The sequence below is a fragment of the Schistocerca americana genome, chromosome 8 (genome assembly GCF_021461395.2).
Source record: "Schistocerca americana isolate TAMUIC-IGC-003095 chromosome 8, iqSchAmer2.1, whole genome shotgun sequence".
NCBI lineage: Eukaryota > Metazoa > Arthropoda > Insecta > Orthoptera > Acrididae > Schistocerca > Schistocerca americana.
The window spans coordinates 121,571,276-121,591,625 of record NC_060126.1 but is presented as its reverse complement, the minus strand read 5'-3'; the positions used below and the strand labels follow the sequence as shown (position 1 = coordinate 121,591,625).

Below are 20,350 nucleotides of genomic sequence, written 5' to 3'. Positions count from 1 at the left end.
TTTCTGCTTTTTTAAATACATATTGTTTTGCATTTATTTTTGGTGGGTTTGGATGTTTTGGTATTCAGTCTTGCTGTAATGAGTTTGTGGAGGCTAATCCCTGTATTCTTCATGATGATCCCTATTTGCTCAGGATTATTTGCTGCCCAGAGGTCAAGTACGTTTCCACAACCATTTAAACTACGAGTGAGCTCCTGAAATAATTGTTCATAACAATTTTCAAATAAAGCATTTAGTACAATTAAAGGTGACATTTCATGCCTACCACCAACTTTGAACAGGTACTTTTGCCAACATATCGAGTTTGTTAAGGTGTATAATAAATCTTCCACTTCCAACCAGATCCCACCAGAAAATTACCCTGCTAACAAAGACGAATAAGACCACTATGATTCCACAAAGCAAACTCAATATTGCACATTAACGGTGAATGTGTCAAATTCAGTGCGGAACCACACAACTGCTGCTAGCAGAGCCATATTCCACTTCCCACTTATGTCTAACATTCCCCACTCCATGCTCAACTGCCAATCAACATTATTCTGATTCAGGTGTAGTACTGATACAACCAGAATGAAAATATTACAAAGGCATCAATATTGGGCAGTAGTGCCCCTCTGATTGCTGGGACCATATCATTGTAGATGACATCAGAAAATAACTGCTAAGTATGTATTATTCTACACTAAATGTAGCAAATATACTTCATTTTAAAATGGACACAGTAATGTGTATGTGCAGCAGTACACATGAACCTTTGAAAAAGTATTGGAATTTTAATGTTTTGTGCTATTTTTCATTACTGGGCTGCTAAATTAAATATACTGTGGAGTATTTCACACAATGTTACAGTTCATCTTGTTTTATTTAATCACTATGTACCCTCTGCAATTTCAGCTATAGATAAATATTTTCTAAACCTTTACTATAATTTGGACATATCACAATTTGGTTGATTTCCAAATTAGTCACATTTCACTGTGTGATAGTACTGACATGGATCATATGAACAATGTTTGAATTCTGATTATGGAGCTCTGTTGTCCAGTGTGCGTTTTTGCCATCATGTAAAATGAGATGGAATGCCGTGACATGCATGTATACAAGCTGATATGAATTTGACAAAACTTTCTATGCCTCATGATAATTAGTAATAGGTAACTAAAACAGCACCACCTTTAGATTTTAACGGTCGCTTATGGTGGTAAAAGATTTTTCGACGAATCTGCAAGCTATGGGGCAAAAACTAATGAACAGATCATGTTGTGATAACTGATCAGTTCCTAAAAAGATGTATATCAGGTACCTAAACTACATTTCACCTATACATACAAGAAGTTTATTACACGATGACAACACATTCCGCAATACATGAAGACGAAACAGATTGTTAACACATGTATAATTATGCAATACTACATTATTTACTACTTTGGATGACCAGATCACACAAGCAAAAAAGTAGCTTTACATTACCGTTTCTGAAGTGTGGTTAGTCGATTCACTATGTTCAGCTTTTTTCCCTTTCTTTCCTTTTTTGCCTTTGCCACCATGACCAGATTCGGCTACACCAGTCACTCGGGGGCAACTTTGTCTTATATAATCCAACACTTGCTTCGCATGGCATTGATCAACTAGCTTCAACAATCGCCTGTCACTTAATTTATTGCCCTTCAAATTTACTTCTGCAATAAACAACGACATTAGAAACTTTCAATAAAGATTATTACAATAGCAAAAAATGCGCATGTCTAGTGCTACCTTTTAGTTTTGGTATGTCCGACAATTCTCCTGGAACTGTGGCAATGGAATTATCACTCAGATCGAGCATCTTCAAGGCAGGCAACTGACCAATGGTCGGCGGTACTTCTTTAATGTTGTTTCCGTTCAGTTTCATTTCATACAAATGGATAAGCTCCGAATGGCAAACGTCAGGGAATTCTTCAAACTGATTGTGAGACAGATCGAGAATACTAAGTTTCGTGTTTTTAACCAAACTTGGGATCTTTGTCAGCATATTTGTGCCTAAGTTTAAAGTCGACAACTGTCCCAAAGCGCTGATCTCATCTGGGATTGATTCTAACTTATTCCTAGACAGATCAAGAATTTTGAGTTTGCTCAACTTCCCGATTGTCTGCGGCAAGCTGCTTATTTTATTGGAGTAGAGAATCAGACTTGTCAAATTGATTAATCTGCCGATGTCATCAGGAACACTCGTCAAGCAAGTTTCATTTATATTCAAATAATTTAAATTCACCAACGAGAATAGGAACGGATCTATACCTGACTCTTCAATAGCTTTTGAATACATCGATCCAATCACTAATTCATGTCTGTTCTCTTCTTCAATTTGTTTCAACTCAGGCCACGAGGGTTGAGACATCTTGCTACTCTTCCTCTAAACAAATTTGAAACATGAATGCCTAGTTCGCAACAAGCACATGGTTGAAAAAAATGAAGTGCGTTCCGCTTACAGGGTAGCCAACGCAATGCAAGCAAATCACTGTCCCCCACATGCGTAAACAATAATTTCTTTCAGCTAGCACGAAAATTAATATGTGCATTATTAAGGATTAGTCTTTATTTTACAGGTAACCCACAGTTAAATACAATTAAATGAATTCTAAAAAGAAAGTGTAGCAATACCACCTGAACACACCCATAGCTGTCCGTAGAAATATATTTCTAGGGTGACTTCAACTTTTGATATAAATTAGTTTTTTCTCACTACGATCAGCGTGATAATGCTACACTGGCTATATCATTGGATAAGTTACCAAAAATTTTAATCGTGTCATTGCGCACACCTTTTTGAGCTAAAGACAACCTTAACATGGAGTAATGAGTGTCATTTTTCCTTCTGGTATTGTAATTATGTACATCATCATTGTTCCTATCGAACTGTAGACCATTGTTTACAACATATTTCAGGGGAATCAACATACTGTCATGCGAAAACCAGAATGCCCAACTACTTAAACAACTGTCTACAAGATAATCATGTATGAGCAACATATATTATTATTCTTAGGGCACGTTTTTGAGCAATGAAGACTTTCTTAAATTTGAGTTACACCAGAATATTATTCCATATGACATTACTGAATGAAAATACGTGGACTATGTCAGCTTACTGACTTGTCTCTCCTCAAGATTAGCAATGTTTCTAAGTGCAAATGTGGCAGTACTAAGTTGTTTTGGGAGCTCCAAAATGTGTTCTTTCCAGTTTAAATTCACATCATATGGATACCTAAGAATTTTGAATTTTGCACCCAATTTACAATTTCCTCTCTGTGTGTTACTATTATCATTGGTGTAGTACCACCGGATGTGCAGAACCAAATGTGTTGCGTCTCTTCAAAATTGAGAGTGAGACTATTTGTAGAAACCAATCACTAGTACTCTTAAGGGCGCTGTTTACCATTTCTTCTGTTCCTGTATGTATGTTTGGACTGATATTGTCACCAGTAAAAAGAATAATTCTGCTGGTTGTGTGTTAGATGGAAGATCAGTTACATATGTATGAGGAACAATAGTGGACCAAAGATTGAGTCTTGGGTGGACCCATACATGATTTCTTCCCAGGCAGAACAATATCCTCAGAGTATGTTAGCTAAATTACTATGTACAACTTTCTGCACGATTTTGATTAGATCCAACATTATCCATGTCCCCCCCCCCCACCCCCCCCCAAAAAAAACAACAAAAAACGCTTAATGTGGCACATAACAAATTAGCCTGCTTTAGCAAGTCAGACAACATGTCCTAGCTCTCACAACCAGACCAGGAAAAATGTATAGGTCTCAGATTTTCACAGAACAAAGAGAAACCGAGTAGAGTGTAAAAGGCACACAAAAAAATAAATAAGCAAACGGGGCTCAATATAAACACTGTGTCTCCCTATGGCAAAAATGAGCTGATTTTGTAACAAAAAAAAATGAGCAGTCCTTAGGAAATTGAGTTATTTTACTATAGTACTTGCTGGATGCAATTAAATGCAGCATTACCTGTGTGAATGAATACTGGACAAAAAGTACAGAAATAAACTTGTTTATACCATTTGGTTACTCACTGGCAACAATTTATGGTAGAGAAAATATTTTCCATGGTGGAGTGTCCTTTGGAATACTCAATCATAGACCTCATCAGCCTATGTGTAGAAAGTGTTTTTAAAGACTCTGCTGTGGCCCCACACATTCAGAAACTCATTATTGCATCTGTTTACTGAATATCATCTGATGAAGAAACATTTGCAGAAAAACTCTCCACTTTAACTTTAAGGATTGCCAAATATAAGCATTATAAAATTTTTGTCATAGGAGATATTAACATAGATATAAGAGTAAAAGGAAAAATTTATGATTGTTTTCACTGTATATGTTAAGGTCAGTGAATTTTTACTGCTTAAATGAAAAAATAACCATGCCTTGGCAATATAATTAGCATGTATAAATCAAGTAGAATGTGACACCATCAAATTAGAAAGCTCTAATGACGATGACATGTGGCTGAAAATTGGAAATTTACCTGTTGTTGATTCCAAGATATTAACTATATAAAAGAGTTCTCAATGAAAAGGACATTGAAAGTATGAGAAATGAATTTAGACTAATAGAATGGTTAAGGATATTGACCAATGAGAAAGATATTAATGAATGCTTCTTCACATTTCTATCATGAAACGTGCACTAGACAGTAACAGCCACCTTAGTACCAAACGATTTAATACTAGCAATAAGCACAAACCACAACATACATAAATGTGGTACATGGCACAACTCTATAAAAATCATGACACTTATGCTCATACTGAGGTATAGAATTGCTGAAGGTCGTGAAAACAAGAACAGCTACATAGGATTAAAAAATATCTGAAAATCTGAAATTGGAGCAGTAAAAGCCAAAGCAAATGAAGTGCACATCTGCAACCCTGAAAATAAATGTAAAGCAGTCTGTAATGTAGTGAAAAGTGAAATAAATGTGGGACAGGAAGAAATCATTGTTTCAACTAGCTGTAATATTCTCACTGAAAATTTTGTAAACTCTGTAAGTTCCCTTGTATCAAACAAAGTGAGAATACTTCTGACTCTGAGGTCTTCCTTTTTCGATCATAGAGTAAAACAAATGAAAGATTTGCTTGGATAAGAATTATTGCCACAGACATTGCTAACGGTGTAAACAAGCTGAACAGCTCCAGAAAACAGGACTGCTATGGGTTGAGTAATTATGTTCTAAAATTTATAATTAAGGAAATCAGAAAGGTATTGCTCTATCTTATAAATATAATTCTTGATGTTTGCCATTTCCCTGAATACCTTAAAATTACAGTTACACTTCCAATATACAAAAAGGGTGGCAGAACCATAGCGGGTAACTAAAGACCAATATCAGTTGTCATATAATACCTAAACTCAAGATGGCGCCTAGTGAGTCAACAGCGCCTGATACAGCTCGCCACTTTACTCTGTGACTGAAGGTGTTCCTTATCAGTGCCAGTGTTGCGAATCTCTGAGTATAACTAAACTGTGATACACTTCCTTCTTTCGTCCTCTCGCGCGTGTGTCTTCAGAGTAATGGTAAAACGACGAGGAGCGTGCGGCGGTTCCACCATCGACGGCGGCGGCGACAGCAGCACGGCAGCCCACCCCGTCCGGAAGAGGCGGCGAGCAGGTGGCGGGGTCGCTGTGGCCCGCAGACATCTTAAGCTGCGTTTACTCTAGCAAGTCGCTTGCAGAAGTTATTACTGCAAGTTATTGTTAGCCGCTTGCAGCTGTGTTTACACAACAGCGCAAGAATGAAGCAAGATTCTTCCGCAAGTTCTTTGGCAAGAAACTTGCGTCTAACAACTTGCTGATAGTGTTTACATATGCTTTCAGTACCACTACGAGTGTCAGCCGAAGTGTAAAATGACAAGTAAGTGGGTGAGATACGCTGCAGCTCTTGTAATTGTAATGCAAAACGTGAAAAAGAAAAAGAGAAGTATTTGGGTTAGAGAGTAGATAATGAGAAGATCGCAAAATGGTGCCTATAATAACCTTTTGCAAGAACTTGGTATCGAGAGCATGGAAAATTTTTAAAACTTTTGCAGAATGTCCTCAAATGATCTGGAGTATTTGTTGATGTTAATAGCGCCTGTCATATCAAAACGAGACACAAACGTCCGTACTGCTATTTCAGCAAAGGAACGTTTGCTAGTCACTCTATGATTTATAGCTATCAGTGAGCTACGAATAAAATAGGCATTTCATTTATTTATGTGAACCATACAACCAAAAAAGTTTGAATTTTAAAATCTTTTCTTTATAGGAGACTCATACAAGTCCCTAATATACTTGTTTCATATTCCTGTCAGCACGATTTCTCTGATTGTACCCGATGTATATAGAGCAATTTTTAACGTCTTGAAAAGGGAAAATTATTTGAAGGTATGTGAAAACACAACAATGAAATTAAATTTTTATTGAAATAAACTGCATTTTACAGAATGGTATGCCTATAAAAATGTTTTTTTTTCTAATGCTCATAAAATGCAAACTGACAAGCTAATTAAATAGAACACGTAATAATTACACATTATCTTTTACTAGACTCCTAAAACAACAAGCGAGTAGATGCAGGTGGCAAAGGGATTGTGTCTTCAAGTTATGCTACTTTCTATGTACTTCTTTCACAGATGGGTCGAATATCGACGAGATTTCATTTAATGCGCTCATCTTCTTCACTCTATCCTTAAAGTCTCGGTTACGCACGTTCCATATTTCGGGGTAGCTGTCCACAGCTTCCATAAAATGTTCTGTATCCTGCTTCATCCATTCCCATTTCTCCTCCATTTCTTAAATTTGTTTGCATATAATATGTAAGATGGCTGCATAAAATTAAGTCAGCACATTAAGTAAAATGTTAAATACGAGTGTTATGCAGACGACATACTTACTATTATTTGCGCTTCCTACTTGCAGTAAATAGAAATAAATCCTAAAATCTGCAAGTTACTTGCAGATACTTCTTGAGTGGTGTTCACACTGGAAGCGGAAAACGTGCAGCAAGTCACTTCCGCAATAAATTGCTACGGTCGCAAGACTTGGCGATATGTTTACACTTTCAAATCGCGCGGCAAGTTGTTCTGCGCAAGTAAATTGCTGCACAAACTTGCTAGTGTAAACCGAGCATAAGACCTGGTAGTGTAAGCCATCATCGACTCCTTCTCGAACGCTGTGCTTGAGAAAACAGAGAGCACTGTTGCACTCAACAACAACAAGGTTCGTGCCCTAGAGAAGTCCCTTGCCGATGCTAGCGAGAAACTACGTATCTTTGAAAAACAGGTGATTGACAGATCGGACGAGACTGAACAGTACCGAAGACGCAATAATCTCAGAGTCGTTGGTGTACCTGAAGAACCTGGTGAAAATACAGATGAAGCATCGCCGTGAAAAATTAAGCACTCACGTTTCGGAAAATGTTGTCGATAGGAGCCACAGGGTAGGACGAAGGATGCCAGATTCCAAAACCCCAGGCCTTCCACGATAATATTTTTGTCCTATCGGAAACGCCCTGAAGTCTTTGTAGCAACAAAGAAAGCAGCAAAATGAGGAATCATGATATGTGAGGACCTTACACCTCAAAGAATGAAGTTACTGAACAGCGCTATCTCACGGTTCGGACTGCAGAATGTGTGGAACAGAGATGGCAAAATAATCGTTCAGACAGCTGCGGAAAAGCACTTAGTGAGCAAAAGCAAGAAACTTGAAAGCCTAAGCTGTGGGAGTACTAAATGATCTGTCTTAAACAAACATTTTACTTTGTTGTCTACCCTTAAAATGAGTTTTCCAGTCTGTATCTCTTGCTGTTTTAGAATTATTTTTAGTTCTTTGTACTGGTTATTTCTGTATAGGAAGAGTCCAGATTTTAACTTTTATCTTGAAAACAGTTTTCTTTACCAACATTATTTTGTCTGTTTAGTTTTATTCTTAGTGCAAGTTGCTTTGGCTAACAAACGTCTTAATTTGGAGCACTCAAACTGGAAATAGTTTCCTGTCTTTATCATTAAGTCTTTTTAAGTTTACTTCTAGACCTGGTTATAAATTGTGTATTCAGTTATCAAACTTCCAGCGCCAACATAATCAGTATTTCACTATTATCTCGCCATTCTTACATTGTCTTGTATCAGACGATTAATTCACAGCAATATGTGATTGGAGGCTTTCCCAGCGTATGTATTGTTTCCAGGGCTCTCAGGTGTCTGGCCGGATGCGATATTTCGGCGAATAGCCTTTCCGCCATCATTAGGTGGTTCTGGTGGAATGGTCTGTCTACTCTCTCTCTCTCTCTCTCTCTCACACACACACACCTTTTGCTTTCTCCTCTGTGGGGAAGTGTATGGAAGAGTTTATAGCCTGTTGGCTTTTACTCCACAATCTGTGTTGTGTGTGTGTGTGATTTTTTTTGGATAGTTGTGACGGTCTGTGTATTGTGGTGGTGTTCTGGTGGTGTGTTGTACTTTCCTGAGGCTGGCGAGATGTTGGGTATTTTAAGGATGAAGGATTGGCATTAGGACTTGGAGATTTTGGGATTTTTCTCTTACATTTAGTCGTCGAAGATCGTCATAGGGCGTTTGTGTTTATCATGGGACATGTCATACTGAGCTAAGGAGTGGGTGAGGTTATTTCCAGATCTGAAGGAACTCTCTTGGAATCTTTCTATGAGTAGGGGGATTTCGGCAATGGTGTGCAGATCGTTGGTGGGGAATTCCATGGGTAGATGCAGTGCCACCCCCCCCCCCCCCCTCCCATGAGGGCGCGATTCAGCAGCTTCTGGAGTTTGTTCAGATGTTGCTTCGCCATGTATCCCTGGACAGTTAACACACACTCCATTACAGGCCATATAAGGGCCTGATAGACATTTACTCCTGCAGAGCAGTGAAGGGAGCTGGTTGTGTTGATGACTGGGTATAGGATGGACCTACTGGCACAGACCTTCCTGTGGACCTTGTCTATGTGAGGTTCCCACACTAGTCTCGAGTCCAAGGTTACACCAAGATACTTGGAGGATCTGCTCCATGGGCATCGGGATCCATGTTGGTGCAGGTGAAAAGGGGGGGGGGGGCATTGAGGGGTCTGCATCTCATCAGTCTCCAGGTGATCAGCATAGCCTGTGTCTTTTCAGGGTTGTTGGTCATGCGCCAGCGATGGGCCCAGGTCTCTGTGTTATCTAAAACCCTTTGTAGCCTATGAATGACCAGGTCCTTATTTGCATTACGAGTGTAAAAAGCTGTGTTGTCAGCATACTGTTCAGTGTGCACCTGGGGGGCTATGGGAGTGTCCACAGTGTACAGACTGTAAAAACGGGCCCCAGGACCGATCCCTGTGGCGCTCCAGCACGAATATGCCTTTTGGTGGAGGTGGCTGTTTCTACTTTCATGGAGAAAGTTCTGTTCGTGAGATAGCTTTGGATTAACCTGAGTATGCTCCTGGGGAACCCCTGCGTGTATAACTCGCATAGTAGCCCTTTGTGCCATACTGAGTAGAAGGCTTTGGCTACATCAAGTAACACTATCCCACAGTAGCCTCTGTGGTTGAACCCCTCTGTGGGTGCTTCCACCAGTCTCATGATCTGTTGTGGAGCGGTGTGCTTCTGTCGGAATCCAAATTGGAAATCCAGCGGAAGTCGCTCGTTGTGATGTGGTCTCATATGGGTATTGGCAGGAGGTGCTAATAGATCTTGCTGAGAATTGGCAAAAGGCAAATCAGCATGTGGCGCTGTGGGAATAAATTGTATTTCATTGGGTCATGGATCGCAACCACTTCTGCATGTTTCCAGTATGCTGGAAACTCGCATGTATGAGTAATCTCTTTGAAGTCTTTTGCGAGGTGTTCTATAGCCGAGGGCAGGAGGTTTTTAACTAGGTGGTTGGTGACACTGTCGTGTCCTGGCGCCTTTTTTGTAGGGAAGGACCTAATTACTTTTGAAATGTCTTTTGGGGGCGAAAAGTGGGGGTTCGTCCTCTGGGTCCTCCTCAGCATTGAGGAAGACAGCCAGTTGACAATGGACTACCTCTTCATGTTCGTCATCCTGGGATTCTGCCGCTTGAAACTGATTCTCAAAGGTGTCGGCGAGGACGTTGGCCTTTTCTGAATGGCTGTAGGCCAGACCCCTCTCACCGTGCAGTGGCAGCATCCTAACACATATTTTGGTGAATTGCTTGGTTGCTTGCCGTAGTGTGTGATCGTCTACTTTGAGGGCTGTGAGGCGGTTTTGCCACTGCTGGTTTCTGTGCTCATTGAGTGCTATCTTCTGCTCTCTCTGTAGAACTATTGAGCAGCCTCCTGGTGGCCTGATTTCTGGTGATCTTCCACTCTTTTGCCACTTTGTTCTTGTTTCGGGTTTGGGCTAGCAGATGTTATGGGAGTCTTACTTGCTGGTGTGGTACGTCCGTTTGTGGAGGAGTGGTATCTTCTGATCCCTGCAAGATGGTTTCTGTTAGGTCTTGTAGCGCTTGTTCTACTGTTTTAGCAGTAGCTGGCAGAGTGCGAGCGATATCAGAGGCGACAGTTTCTTGGTATCGCTCCCAGTCAGTACATTTGTAGGCCATCTGGTACCATGAGAGTGCTACCCATTCTCCTACATCGACCTCTAGAATCACTGGGTTGTGGTCGGAGTACATTCTGTTGATTGTCCTTGCGGCCACAAACCCCACAATCCTTCTAGTGAGAGCTATGCCTAACATGTCAGGCCTACCTCCAGTTTTTGGCAAATGTTTGGGCTTGACCAGACCCCATGTTTGAAAGTGGTGGTTGCGCACTAGTCGTTGCAGTTTGGCCCCTGCTCTGGAGGTTACTCTGGAGTTCCAATCACCTGGTGTTTGGCATTGAAGTCACCTCGTATTATGAGTTTGCCTTCAATTTGCCCTAGAGCTGTTATGTCTCCCTCGCCTGTCTCGTATTGTGGGGGTTGTTAAATTGCAATAATTGTTAAGGGTCCAGAGACAGTGGTTACTTCCACCGCCACTGCTTCAATTTTATTGTTAGCTGGAAAGAATACCTGGTGGTGGGGGATACCTCTTTTTATGTATATGGTCACTTCTCCGCTTTGGGTTGGCCTGTCTTCATGGTAGCTAATGTAGTTGGGAACTGTCGTTTTTATCCCAGGTTTTAGGTGGGTTTCCTCCATCATGCATATGTCGATGGAGAATTCCTTCCTGAGTTCTTTGAACTCGACCTCTTGATTAACAATGCCATCTGTGTTAAATACGCACAATGTCAGGCCTTGGGTATTTGGTCGTGTATCCATGATGGGGTTTTGAAACTACTGAGGAAGTCAGAGAGGGGAGTGACTGCAGGACTGCTGCCTGAAGGGCAATGAAGATCTGAGTGTTCTGCTTTTAGGCCTCCCCGAATGTCTTCATGATTTCTATGACAAGGGTCATGGTCTGGACCATAATGCCTAACAATTGATCAGAGGGGGTGGATTGAGTGTGGGTTTCCCCAGAACGTCCTCTGTCTTGGTGTACTTGGATGTTGTTGTGTTTCTCCCAGTTTTGTTCTTTTGTGTGTTTCCGGTGTTCTGGTGATAGGGCTTGCATCGATTTCTCGACGTTTCCGTGGTTTTTTGGTGGAGAAACCACTTCTGCATATGTTGCCCTTGGTGTGTTAGACCTCGGTTTTACCCAAGTTTTGTCTGTGTGTGTTGTCCTGTTTTGTCTCTCTGTGTGAATTGATGGGGTGGTGGTGTCCTGTTTTCATGTGTTTGGGGCAGCCATCACACCCTTTACCTTATGTGTGTCTTTTTTGTCGACCTCACAGCCTCAGTACCCTGCTGTGTGGTTTTTTCCACCTCATCTGCAGGTCCATGTGTTTCATATTGCAAGTGCTAGTGTCATGGGGTTTTGCGTATTTCCTGCAGCACACAGGAATCTGGAAATGGGCGGCTATGTGACCCAGTCCCTGACACCTGAAGCATTGCACCACCTTGATCTTGTGGTAAAGCAGCTCCATGGTTACAGGGACTGCCAGGACAACCTTGATCTCGTGCCTTTTCTGGGGTATGTCTGGCAGAGTGACTTGGAATAATGGCCACTTTCTCTCTGCCCCATTTTTGCCCATCTGCTCAACAGCTTTTACCCCAAATCCCCAGGCAGTCAGGTCTGTTTTGACTGCTGGGGGGGGGGGGGGTGGGAGCGGGGCGAGTGGTCGAGTGGTCTGGGGAGGTCCCTAATAACTATGTTTTTGTTTCTTGGTGGTGGGGAACGTGTAGTGTGGTATATTTTTGTCAGTGAGGGTCATTTTTGTGAAGTTGTTGTCTTCTATATTATGTAGTGTGATCTTTATTTTGTGCCTTCCCCCCCCCCCTCCCCCCTTGTAGGTTTTGCTGTGAAGTTGTCCCCCATAATTTGAGTTTTTATCATGTTATGAAGTTCCTTGTAGTAACAGGGAAACTCCGTGACGATCAGTGGGAAGTGGTGTGATGTGTGATTCTGTGTTATTTCATGTGGTTCATCTTGCGCTTTGGCCACTGCCTGAAACCTGTTTGGGATGGGTTCCACTCCTTGAGCAGATGGAAGCCTCGGGTGGCGAAAGGTTTTTTCCGTCAGCACAAAACCCACCGAATCCTCTCCGGTTTTATGGTTACCTTCCAGGGCAGTGGTTTCCTGTTCCCTTCCAGGCCGGCCGGAGTGGCCGAGCGGTTCTAGGCGCTCTGGAACCGCGCGACCGCTACGGTCGCAGGTTCGAATCCTGCCTCGGGCATGGATGTGTGTGATGTCCTTAGGTTAGTTAGGTTTAAGTAGTTCTAAGTTCTAGGGACTATTAAGTTCCATAGTGCTCAGAGCCATTTGAACCATTTCCCTTCCAGGACGATACCAGGTGCTGCTGGTGGCTCTGGAACCGCGGGCTCCTCAGGGGTAGAGGGGGCATTTGGGTTGGGGGGGGGGGGCCTGAAATTCCTGCTCTTCTTGCGTTTATCCTTTCGCTTCTTCTTTGCATGCTGTTGCTTCGTGGACGAGCACTTGAGTGGGGGAGAATTTAAGGAATTGGGATTGGGTAGGAGGTTGGGTCGCAGTTGTAGGTTTGGGGAGGATTTTAGTCAGTTGACAGGACTTCTGCTTGCCATCATTTAGGTCGAGGATGTGTTGGGCGAGTCGGTTTTGGGCGTTGGCAAGCAGGAGCGGGCTCAGGAGAGAGGAGGGAGGCGATCGCAAATACTGAGAATGTAATTATTTGCCTGGGTTTTATGTGTATTCGCATTTTGTGTAGACGTCGCAATGTCCAGAACTGAAAAGGGGGTTGCTGCCAGGGGACTGCCAGTTACAATCTTTGTTGGCATCGTGGTGTTTCCCGGTTGCATTGCTGGCCCCAATAGCACGATGGCAGACGCGGAGTTCTGGACGGAGATGGCGGAAAACCTGTCTTTCGGTCCGTAGCCTGCTTCCAGGTGTTGGTCTACTTTTTCCCTATTCTTGGGGGAGCAGAACCTGGCTCTGCGGCAGGCGAGATGCTCGAAAAGGCAGGCGGTGCGGCCCGCGGCAGCAAGAGAATGCACCTCGTATCGTCGGTGGAATGAGACCGCCACCCCCCCCCCCCCCCCCTAAGGCGCCGTCCAAGCTCAACATCCCACCTCGACGAGAAGATACGACATTTCTGCTGTCGGTTGACGCCATGCAAAACTTTCTAAGCGCCGTTTTGCTATGCTGCGAGACCTCGATGTGACTACTCGCCAATGCTTTAATAAAAAAGATGCTCCACGCTTGATTGCCTCTCAGCGAGTGGTCTGTATGCTCACTGTCGGTGTTATTTATGGCCGTCAGTAGGGCTTCGATTCCCTGCGCCGACGGTCCGATTGCGGCCGCCGACAACCTGTTTGCTGGGGCCGACCCAGGTCCGCGCCGTCCTCCGCGTCGCGCCGAGTGTTGCAAGATGCAGAATCCCGTGAAGTGTCCTTGGCGGCCGTCGTGGAAGGAACTTGTGTTCGCTTGAGGCGTGACTCCTTGATGGAGCTAAGTAATCGTTTCCATGCCTTGCTCAGTTGAAAACCTGTGGCTCGTTTTATGAGATTGTCCGTTACGCGATTTTCAATGGCCTCTTTGAAGATGCTGTCCCAGTAGAAGCTGGTAGGGGCGAGAATCTTGGTCTCTTCGTATTTCGCATTGTGTCCAGTTTCCAGGCAGTGTTCTGCCAATGTCGATTTGTAGGGCTGGCCTAGGCGCGTGTGGGGTTGGTGTTCTTTGCAGCAGTCTTCGACTGTTCGGATCGTTTGACCGATGTAGGACTTGTTGCAACCACATGGAATATTATATACGCCCGCTTTCTTGAGACCAACTCCGTCTTTCACTGTCCCCAGTAAGGCGCGTATCTTGGACAGTGGTCAGCAGACCGTGTCAATTTTGTGTTGTTTTAGCAGTCTCCCAATTTTTGACGTCACGTTGCCTGCGTACGGTAGAAAGGCAAGGCCTGGGTCCTCATCTTTAGACTGTTCTTCTTCTGAGTTTCGGCTGTGTTTCCGTCGTCTGAAGGCTGTCTGGATATGTCGATTGCTGAACCGTTCTTGCGGAACACATTTTCAAGGTGTTTGAGTTCTTTGTGCATATTTTGTTCATCCAATATCGAGTATGCCCTGTGAACCAGCGTTTTGAGCATCCCGTTGAGTTGTGCAGGATGGTGGAAAACGAGGAATGTAAATGTAAGTCTGTATGTGTAGGCTTGCAATCACCCTATGACAAAGCGTGCTATTTGATCTCCGCTCTAAAAGTAAATTAATAAAGGGTAATTCCCTTCCTTCTCGATTTCCATGGTGAACCGTATGTCTCCTGGACGGAATTTAGATGTTCTAAAAATGTGTGCAGATGATCGGGTCCACGTATCGGAAAAAACACACAGGTTTCCGTTGGGCTACTTGTAGTGCCTCCTCTTCGAAACTCTCCATAAATAAATTGGGTACCACTGGTGAGAGAGGGCTCCCCACAGCCACACCGTCGGTCTGTTTGTAGTATTGGCCGTTGAAGACAAAGTAGGTGGATGTAAGTATGAACTGGAAAGGTTGTGTAAACTCGGGACCAAATTTCTTGCTGATAAGGTGGATTGAATCTTCTAGCGCTACCTGTGTGAAGAGTGATACAACATCAAAGCGGACCACACTGTCTGTTTCACGCAGGGTCAGCTCCTTAAGACAACGAATGAAGTCCGTTGAGTTTGGAATATGGTACTCGCACTATCCCACATACAGTCTGAGCAGGCCTGCCCAGTATTGTGCGAGAGGGTACGTGGGCGCCCCTACGTTGCTGACAATGGGGCGCATCCCTTCCTTAAGTGTCTTAGGGAGGCTGTATATTCTCGGAACTACTGTGGAGCGCCGTCGAAGTCTCTTGATATCGTTCTCCTCAAATGCGCCATTTTCTAGCAGGGTGCCAGTTGTATCCTGTTGGTCGGGTCCATCTTGATCTTTCGGTATGCTGGGTCATCAAGTAGATGGAGCATCTTCTGTTCATAATCCTGTCTGTTCTGAACGACTGTGGTGTTTCCTGTGTCAGCAGGCAGGACGACAGTGTCTTCTCTGAGGGCCTGAAGTGCCACTCTTTCTTTCTGTGAGATGTTGCTGGTGGTCGGTTTCACCTTGGTGAGAATCCAACATGTTTCCCTCCTAACTTCTTCAGCCTTTTCCTCGGTTAAGCCCCAGACCACCTGTTCCACTGTGGAGATGATCTCAGTGGAGGGGAGGTGAGCTGGCGTCGGTGCAAAGTTGAGTCCTTTTTCAAGTGGCTGTGTCGTCCTATGGGTCCCCTGTGAGGTTAATCATAGTTTGTTTCATCGGCTCCATCTCTTCTTGTTGTTTGCCTGGTGGCCTTGGTGTGTCCAGTTAGCCTGGGCCCATGAGACACCATCCACCCATCTCAGGGATGGTACTCAAGTGTGAGGGCTAATTGTAGGTAAAGGTGCAGCAAACAACACAGAGACAACACACACAGACAAAACTTGGGGAAAACCAAGGTCTGACACACCAAGGGCAACATGGGTGGAAGTGATTTCTCCACCAAAGAGCCACGGAAACGTCGAGAAATCGATGCAAGCCCAGTCATCACAATATCAGACACACACGCAAGAACAGCACTGGGAAAAACACAGCAACGACCAGGTCCACCAAGACAGAGGACGCTCTAGGGAACCCCAAAGTCCACCCCCTCAGATCAATTGTTAGGCATTATGGTCCAGACCATGAACCTCGTCATGGAAATGATGAAGGAATTCAGGGAGGCCCAGAAGCAGAACACTCACATCCTCATTGCCCCTCAGGCAGCAGTCCAGCAGTCACTCCCCTCTCCGACTTCCTCAGTAGTTTCAAATATCCAACGCCTGACAATATACGTTTTTAACACAGATGGTATTGTTAATAAAGAGGTCGAGTTCAGAGAACTCATGAAGGAATTATCCATCGACATATGCATGGTGGGGGAAACCCACCTAAAAACAGGAATAAAAGTGACAGTTCCCAACTACGTTAGCTACCGCCGAAAGACAGGCCAACCCAAGGAGGAGGAGTGGCCATATACACAAAAAGAGGGATCCTCCACCATCAGGTATTCTTTCCAGTTAACAATAAAATTGAAGCAGTGGCGATGGAAGTAACCACTGCCACTGGACCCCTAACAATTGTTGCAATCTAACAACCCCCACAAGACGAAATAGATGAGGGAGACATAGCTGCTCTAGGGCAAATTGGTGGCAAACCCATAATACGAGGCGACTTCAGTGCCAAACATGCTGGTTGGAACGCCAGAGTATCCTCCACAGCAGGCGCCAAACTGCAACAACTAGCATGCAACCACCACTTCAAAACATGGAGTCTGGTCAAGCCCACGCATTTTCCAAAAACTGGAGGTAGGCCCGACGTGTTAGACATAGCTCTCACTAGGAGGATCATGGGGTTTGTGGCCGCAAGGAAAATCAACAGAATGTCCTCCGACCACAACCCAGTGATTATAGGGGTCGATGTAGGTGAATGGGTAGCACTCCCACGGTACCAGACAGCCTACAGACGTACAGACTGGGAGCGATACTGAGAAACTGTTGCTCTGATATCGCTCGTGCTCCACCAGCTAGTGCCAAAACAATAGAACAAGCGCTACAAGACCGAACAGGAACCCTTGCAGGCTGCAGAAGATGCCACTTCCCCACAAAGGGATGGCCCATCCCCACAAGTACAACTCCCAGGACATTTGTCAACCCAAACCCGAAACAAGAACAGAGTGGGAAAAGAGTGGAAGATCACCAGAAATTAGGTCACCAGGAGGCTCCTCAATCGTTCTACAGAGAGAGCTGAAGGCAGCGCTCAATGAGCACAGATACCAACAATGGCAAAACCGCCTCACAGCCCTCAAAGTAGACGATCACTCACTATGGCAAGCAACCAAGCAATTCACCAAAAGATGCGTTAGGATGCCGCCACTGCACAGCGAGAGAGGTTTGGCCTAGAGCCATTCTGAAAAGGTCAACGCCCTCACCGACACCTTTGAGAAGCAGTTTCAAGCGGCGGAACCCCAGAATAACGAACACGAAGACATAATCCATCGTCAACTGCCTGTCTTCCTCAATGCTGAGGAGGACCTAGACGACAAACACCCACTTTTCGCCCCCAAAGACGTGGCAAAAGTAATTAGGTCCCTCCCTGCAAAAAAGCCGACAGAACATGACAGTGTCACCAACCACCTAGTTAAAAACCTCCTGCCCTCAGCTATCGAACACCTCTCAAACGTCTTCAACGAGATTAGTCCTACCACCGAGTTCTCAGCTTACTGGAAACACGTGGAAATTGTCGTGATGCTCAAACCATGGAAAGACCCTTTATTCCCGTAGCACCACAGGCCGATTGGTCTTGACAACTCTCAGCAAGATCCATGAGCGCCTCCTGCTAATACCCATATGAGACCACATCACCAATGGGCGTCTTCTGCCGGATTTCCAATTCGAATTCCAGCAGAAGCACTCTGCCAAATGGAGATCATGAGACTGGTGGAAGCAGCCACATAGGTTTTCAACCACAGAGGCTACTGTGGGATAGTGCTACTTGATGTAGCCAAAGCCTTCGACTCAATATGGCATAAAGGGCTATTATACTAGTTATACATGCAGGGGTTCACCAGGAGCATAGTCAGGTTAATCCAAACCTATGTCACGAATAGAACTTTCTCTGCTACCTCCACCAAAAGGTGCTGTCAAGGTAGAAAGAGCCACCTCCATCAAAAGGTCTATTCGTGCTGGGGTGCCATCGGGATCGGTCCCGGGGCCCTTTTTTACTGTCTGTACACTGCGGACACTCCCACAGCCCCGCAGGTATGCGCTGCACAGTATGCTGATAACACAGCCTTTTACACTAGTAAGGCAAAGAAGGACCTGGTCATTCGTAAGCTACAAAAGGTTTTACGTAACACAGAAACCTAGACCCAACTCTGGCATATCACCAGCAACCCTGAAAAGACACATGCTATGCTGGTCACCTGGAGGCTCGGGAGATGTGGACCCCCTTCCTCATCTGCACCAACATGGATCTCGACGCCCCTGGTGCAGATCCGCGATGTATATCAGCGTAACCTTGGATTCGAGATTAACGTGGAAACCCCACATAGATGAGGTCCACAGGAAGGCCTGTGCTAGAATGTCCATCCTATACCCAGTCATCAACACAACCAGCTCCCTTCACTGCTCTGTAGGAGTAAATGTCTATCACGCCCTTATATGGCCAGTAATGGAGTATGTGTTAACTGTCTGGGGATACGTGGCGAAGCAGCATCTGGACAAACTCCAGAAGCTGCAGAATCGCGCCCTCAGGGGGACACAGCATCTACCCATGGGATTCCCCACCGACGATCTGCTCACTGCTGTCGAAGTCACCCTTCTCAAAGAAAGATTCCGAGATCTGGCAAGGGCCTTCTATGAGAGTTATTTCAGATCTGGAAATAACGTCATCCACTCCTTATCTCGGTATGACATGTCCCATGATAAGCACAAACACCTTATGACGATCTTCGACGACTAAGTGTAAGAGAAAAATCCCAAAATCTCCAAGTGCTAATACCAATCCTTAATCCTTAAAATATCCAACATCTCGCCAACCTCAGGCAAGTACAAGACATCACGAGAACACCACCACAATACACAGACAGCCAAAACAATCAAAAATAATCACACACACGCAACACACATTGTGGAGCAAAAGCCAACAGGCTATAAACTCCTCCTTACACTTCCCCAAGGAGGGGAAAGTAAAAGGTGAGAGAGAGAGAGAGAGCAGACAGACCATTCCGTCAGAACTACTTGATGATGACGGTAAGGTTATTCGCCGAAATATTGTGGGACTTCAACGATCGCATCTGGTTGGACACTCGATAGCCCTAGAATCATTTCACAGCAAATATATCATTTTATTTCACTGGTAACTTCATCTTAGGTACACTGTTTCTCTGCTGCTCCTTCTATTTGCCTATAAGATTATTATTTCTTTCCTGTTTAACTATAAATTGTTGCATCTTCTCCTTTCTCTTACATTACTGCATCAGCATAATCATTCTTTCATTACCATTTTCTCATACTGTTATACTCTGCTTGTTTTGTGGTCGTGCTGTGCTGTCCTGAGGAGAACCCTGTGCCTTAGTAGGTTGTGCTTTGTGTCAGGCAAGTCTGCCTGACCTTGAACCTCCCACTTGTTTCCATTGCCCTACCTACCTGCGCTCAGCTCCACGCATCCTTCCTTCCCTCCTTACAGTATTCTGCAAGGCCCTGGCCCATGTCTTTCTCTGGGGCAGCCAACGATTCCACATCTACACTAACAACAGAGGCCACTTTGGTAACCTCTACGCTACAGATCGACCACACAAATGTACAGTCTTTGCAAGCCCATCTGAGCTACGCTGCATATTTCAGGACCTCAGATTTCATGTCATACTCCTGGCTCTAACATGGCTGAAGCGTAGTATTTCCTCCAGTTGTCTAAGTCTAGATGGCTACTTTCTTATGAGACATGACAGATGCAACAGATGGGGAGAGGGGGGGGGCGTGGATTGTGGCAGCATATATATATATATATATATATATATATATATATATATATATATATATATATATATATATATATATATATGCTAATTTGTACCCAAAGCTCATGCTCACATCTAATAAGACAAGCAGCCCAAATACATGTTCTTCGAAATTAAACCATTCAGTAGAAAGTGTTTTATCTGTGTAATATGCAATACATATAAAGTTGGACAACTCTTCAATTTTCAGTCTGCACTGTCACATTTTGAATCTTCATATAGAAACACAATTTTAACTGGAGATATCAACATAAATTTTCTGAACAATAGGCTTTC

General features: G+C 44.0%; 2 protein-coding genes across 2 annotated transcripts in view; one reads left to right on the top strand and one right to left on the bottom strand.

Annotated features, from left to right (window-relative positions):
* Positions 1–2,441, bottom strand: part of LOC124544680 (leucine-rich repeat-containing protein 47-like) — an 80,037-nt gene extending 77,596 nt beyond the window's left edge. The window contains exons 1-2 of the mRNA XM_047123305.1: positions 1,762–2,441; positions 1,477–1,685 (exon numbers count right to left, since the gene is read on the bottom strand). Of these exons, the coding sequence (XP_046979261.1) occupies positions 1,477–1,685; positions 1,762–2,383 (831 nt within the window). The 5' untranslated portion in view covers positions 2,384–2,441. The remainder of the gene's footprint in view (positions 1–1,476; positions 1,686–1,761) is intronic.
* Positions 2,442–5,573: 3,132 nt separating this feature from the next.
* The window catches only part of LOC124545614 (hatching enzyme 1.2-like), a 146,953-nt gene continuing 132,176 nt past the window's right edge, over positions 5,574–20,350 (top strand). Inside the window, exon 1 of the mRNA XM_047124562.1 lies at positions 5,574–5,678. Coding sequence (XP_046980518.1) covers positions 5,574–5,678 — 105 coding nt within the window. The remainder of the gene's footprint in view (positions 5,679–20,350) is intronic.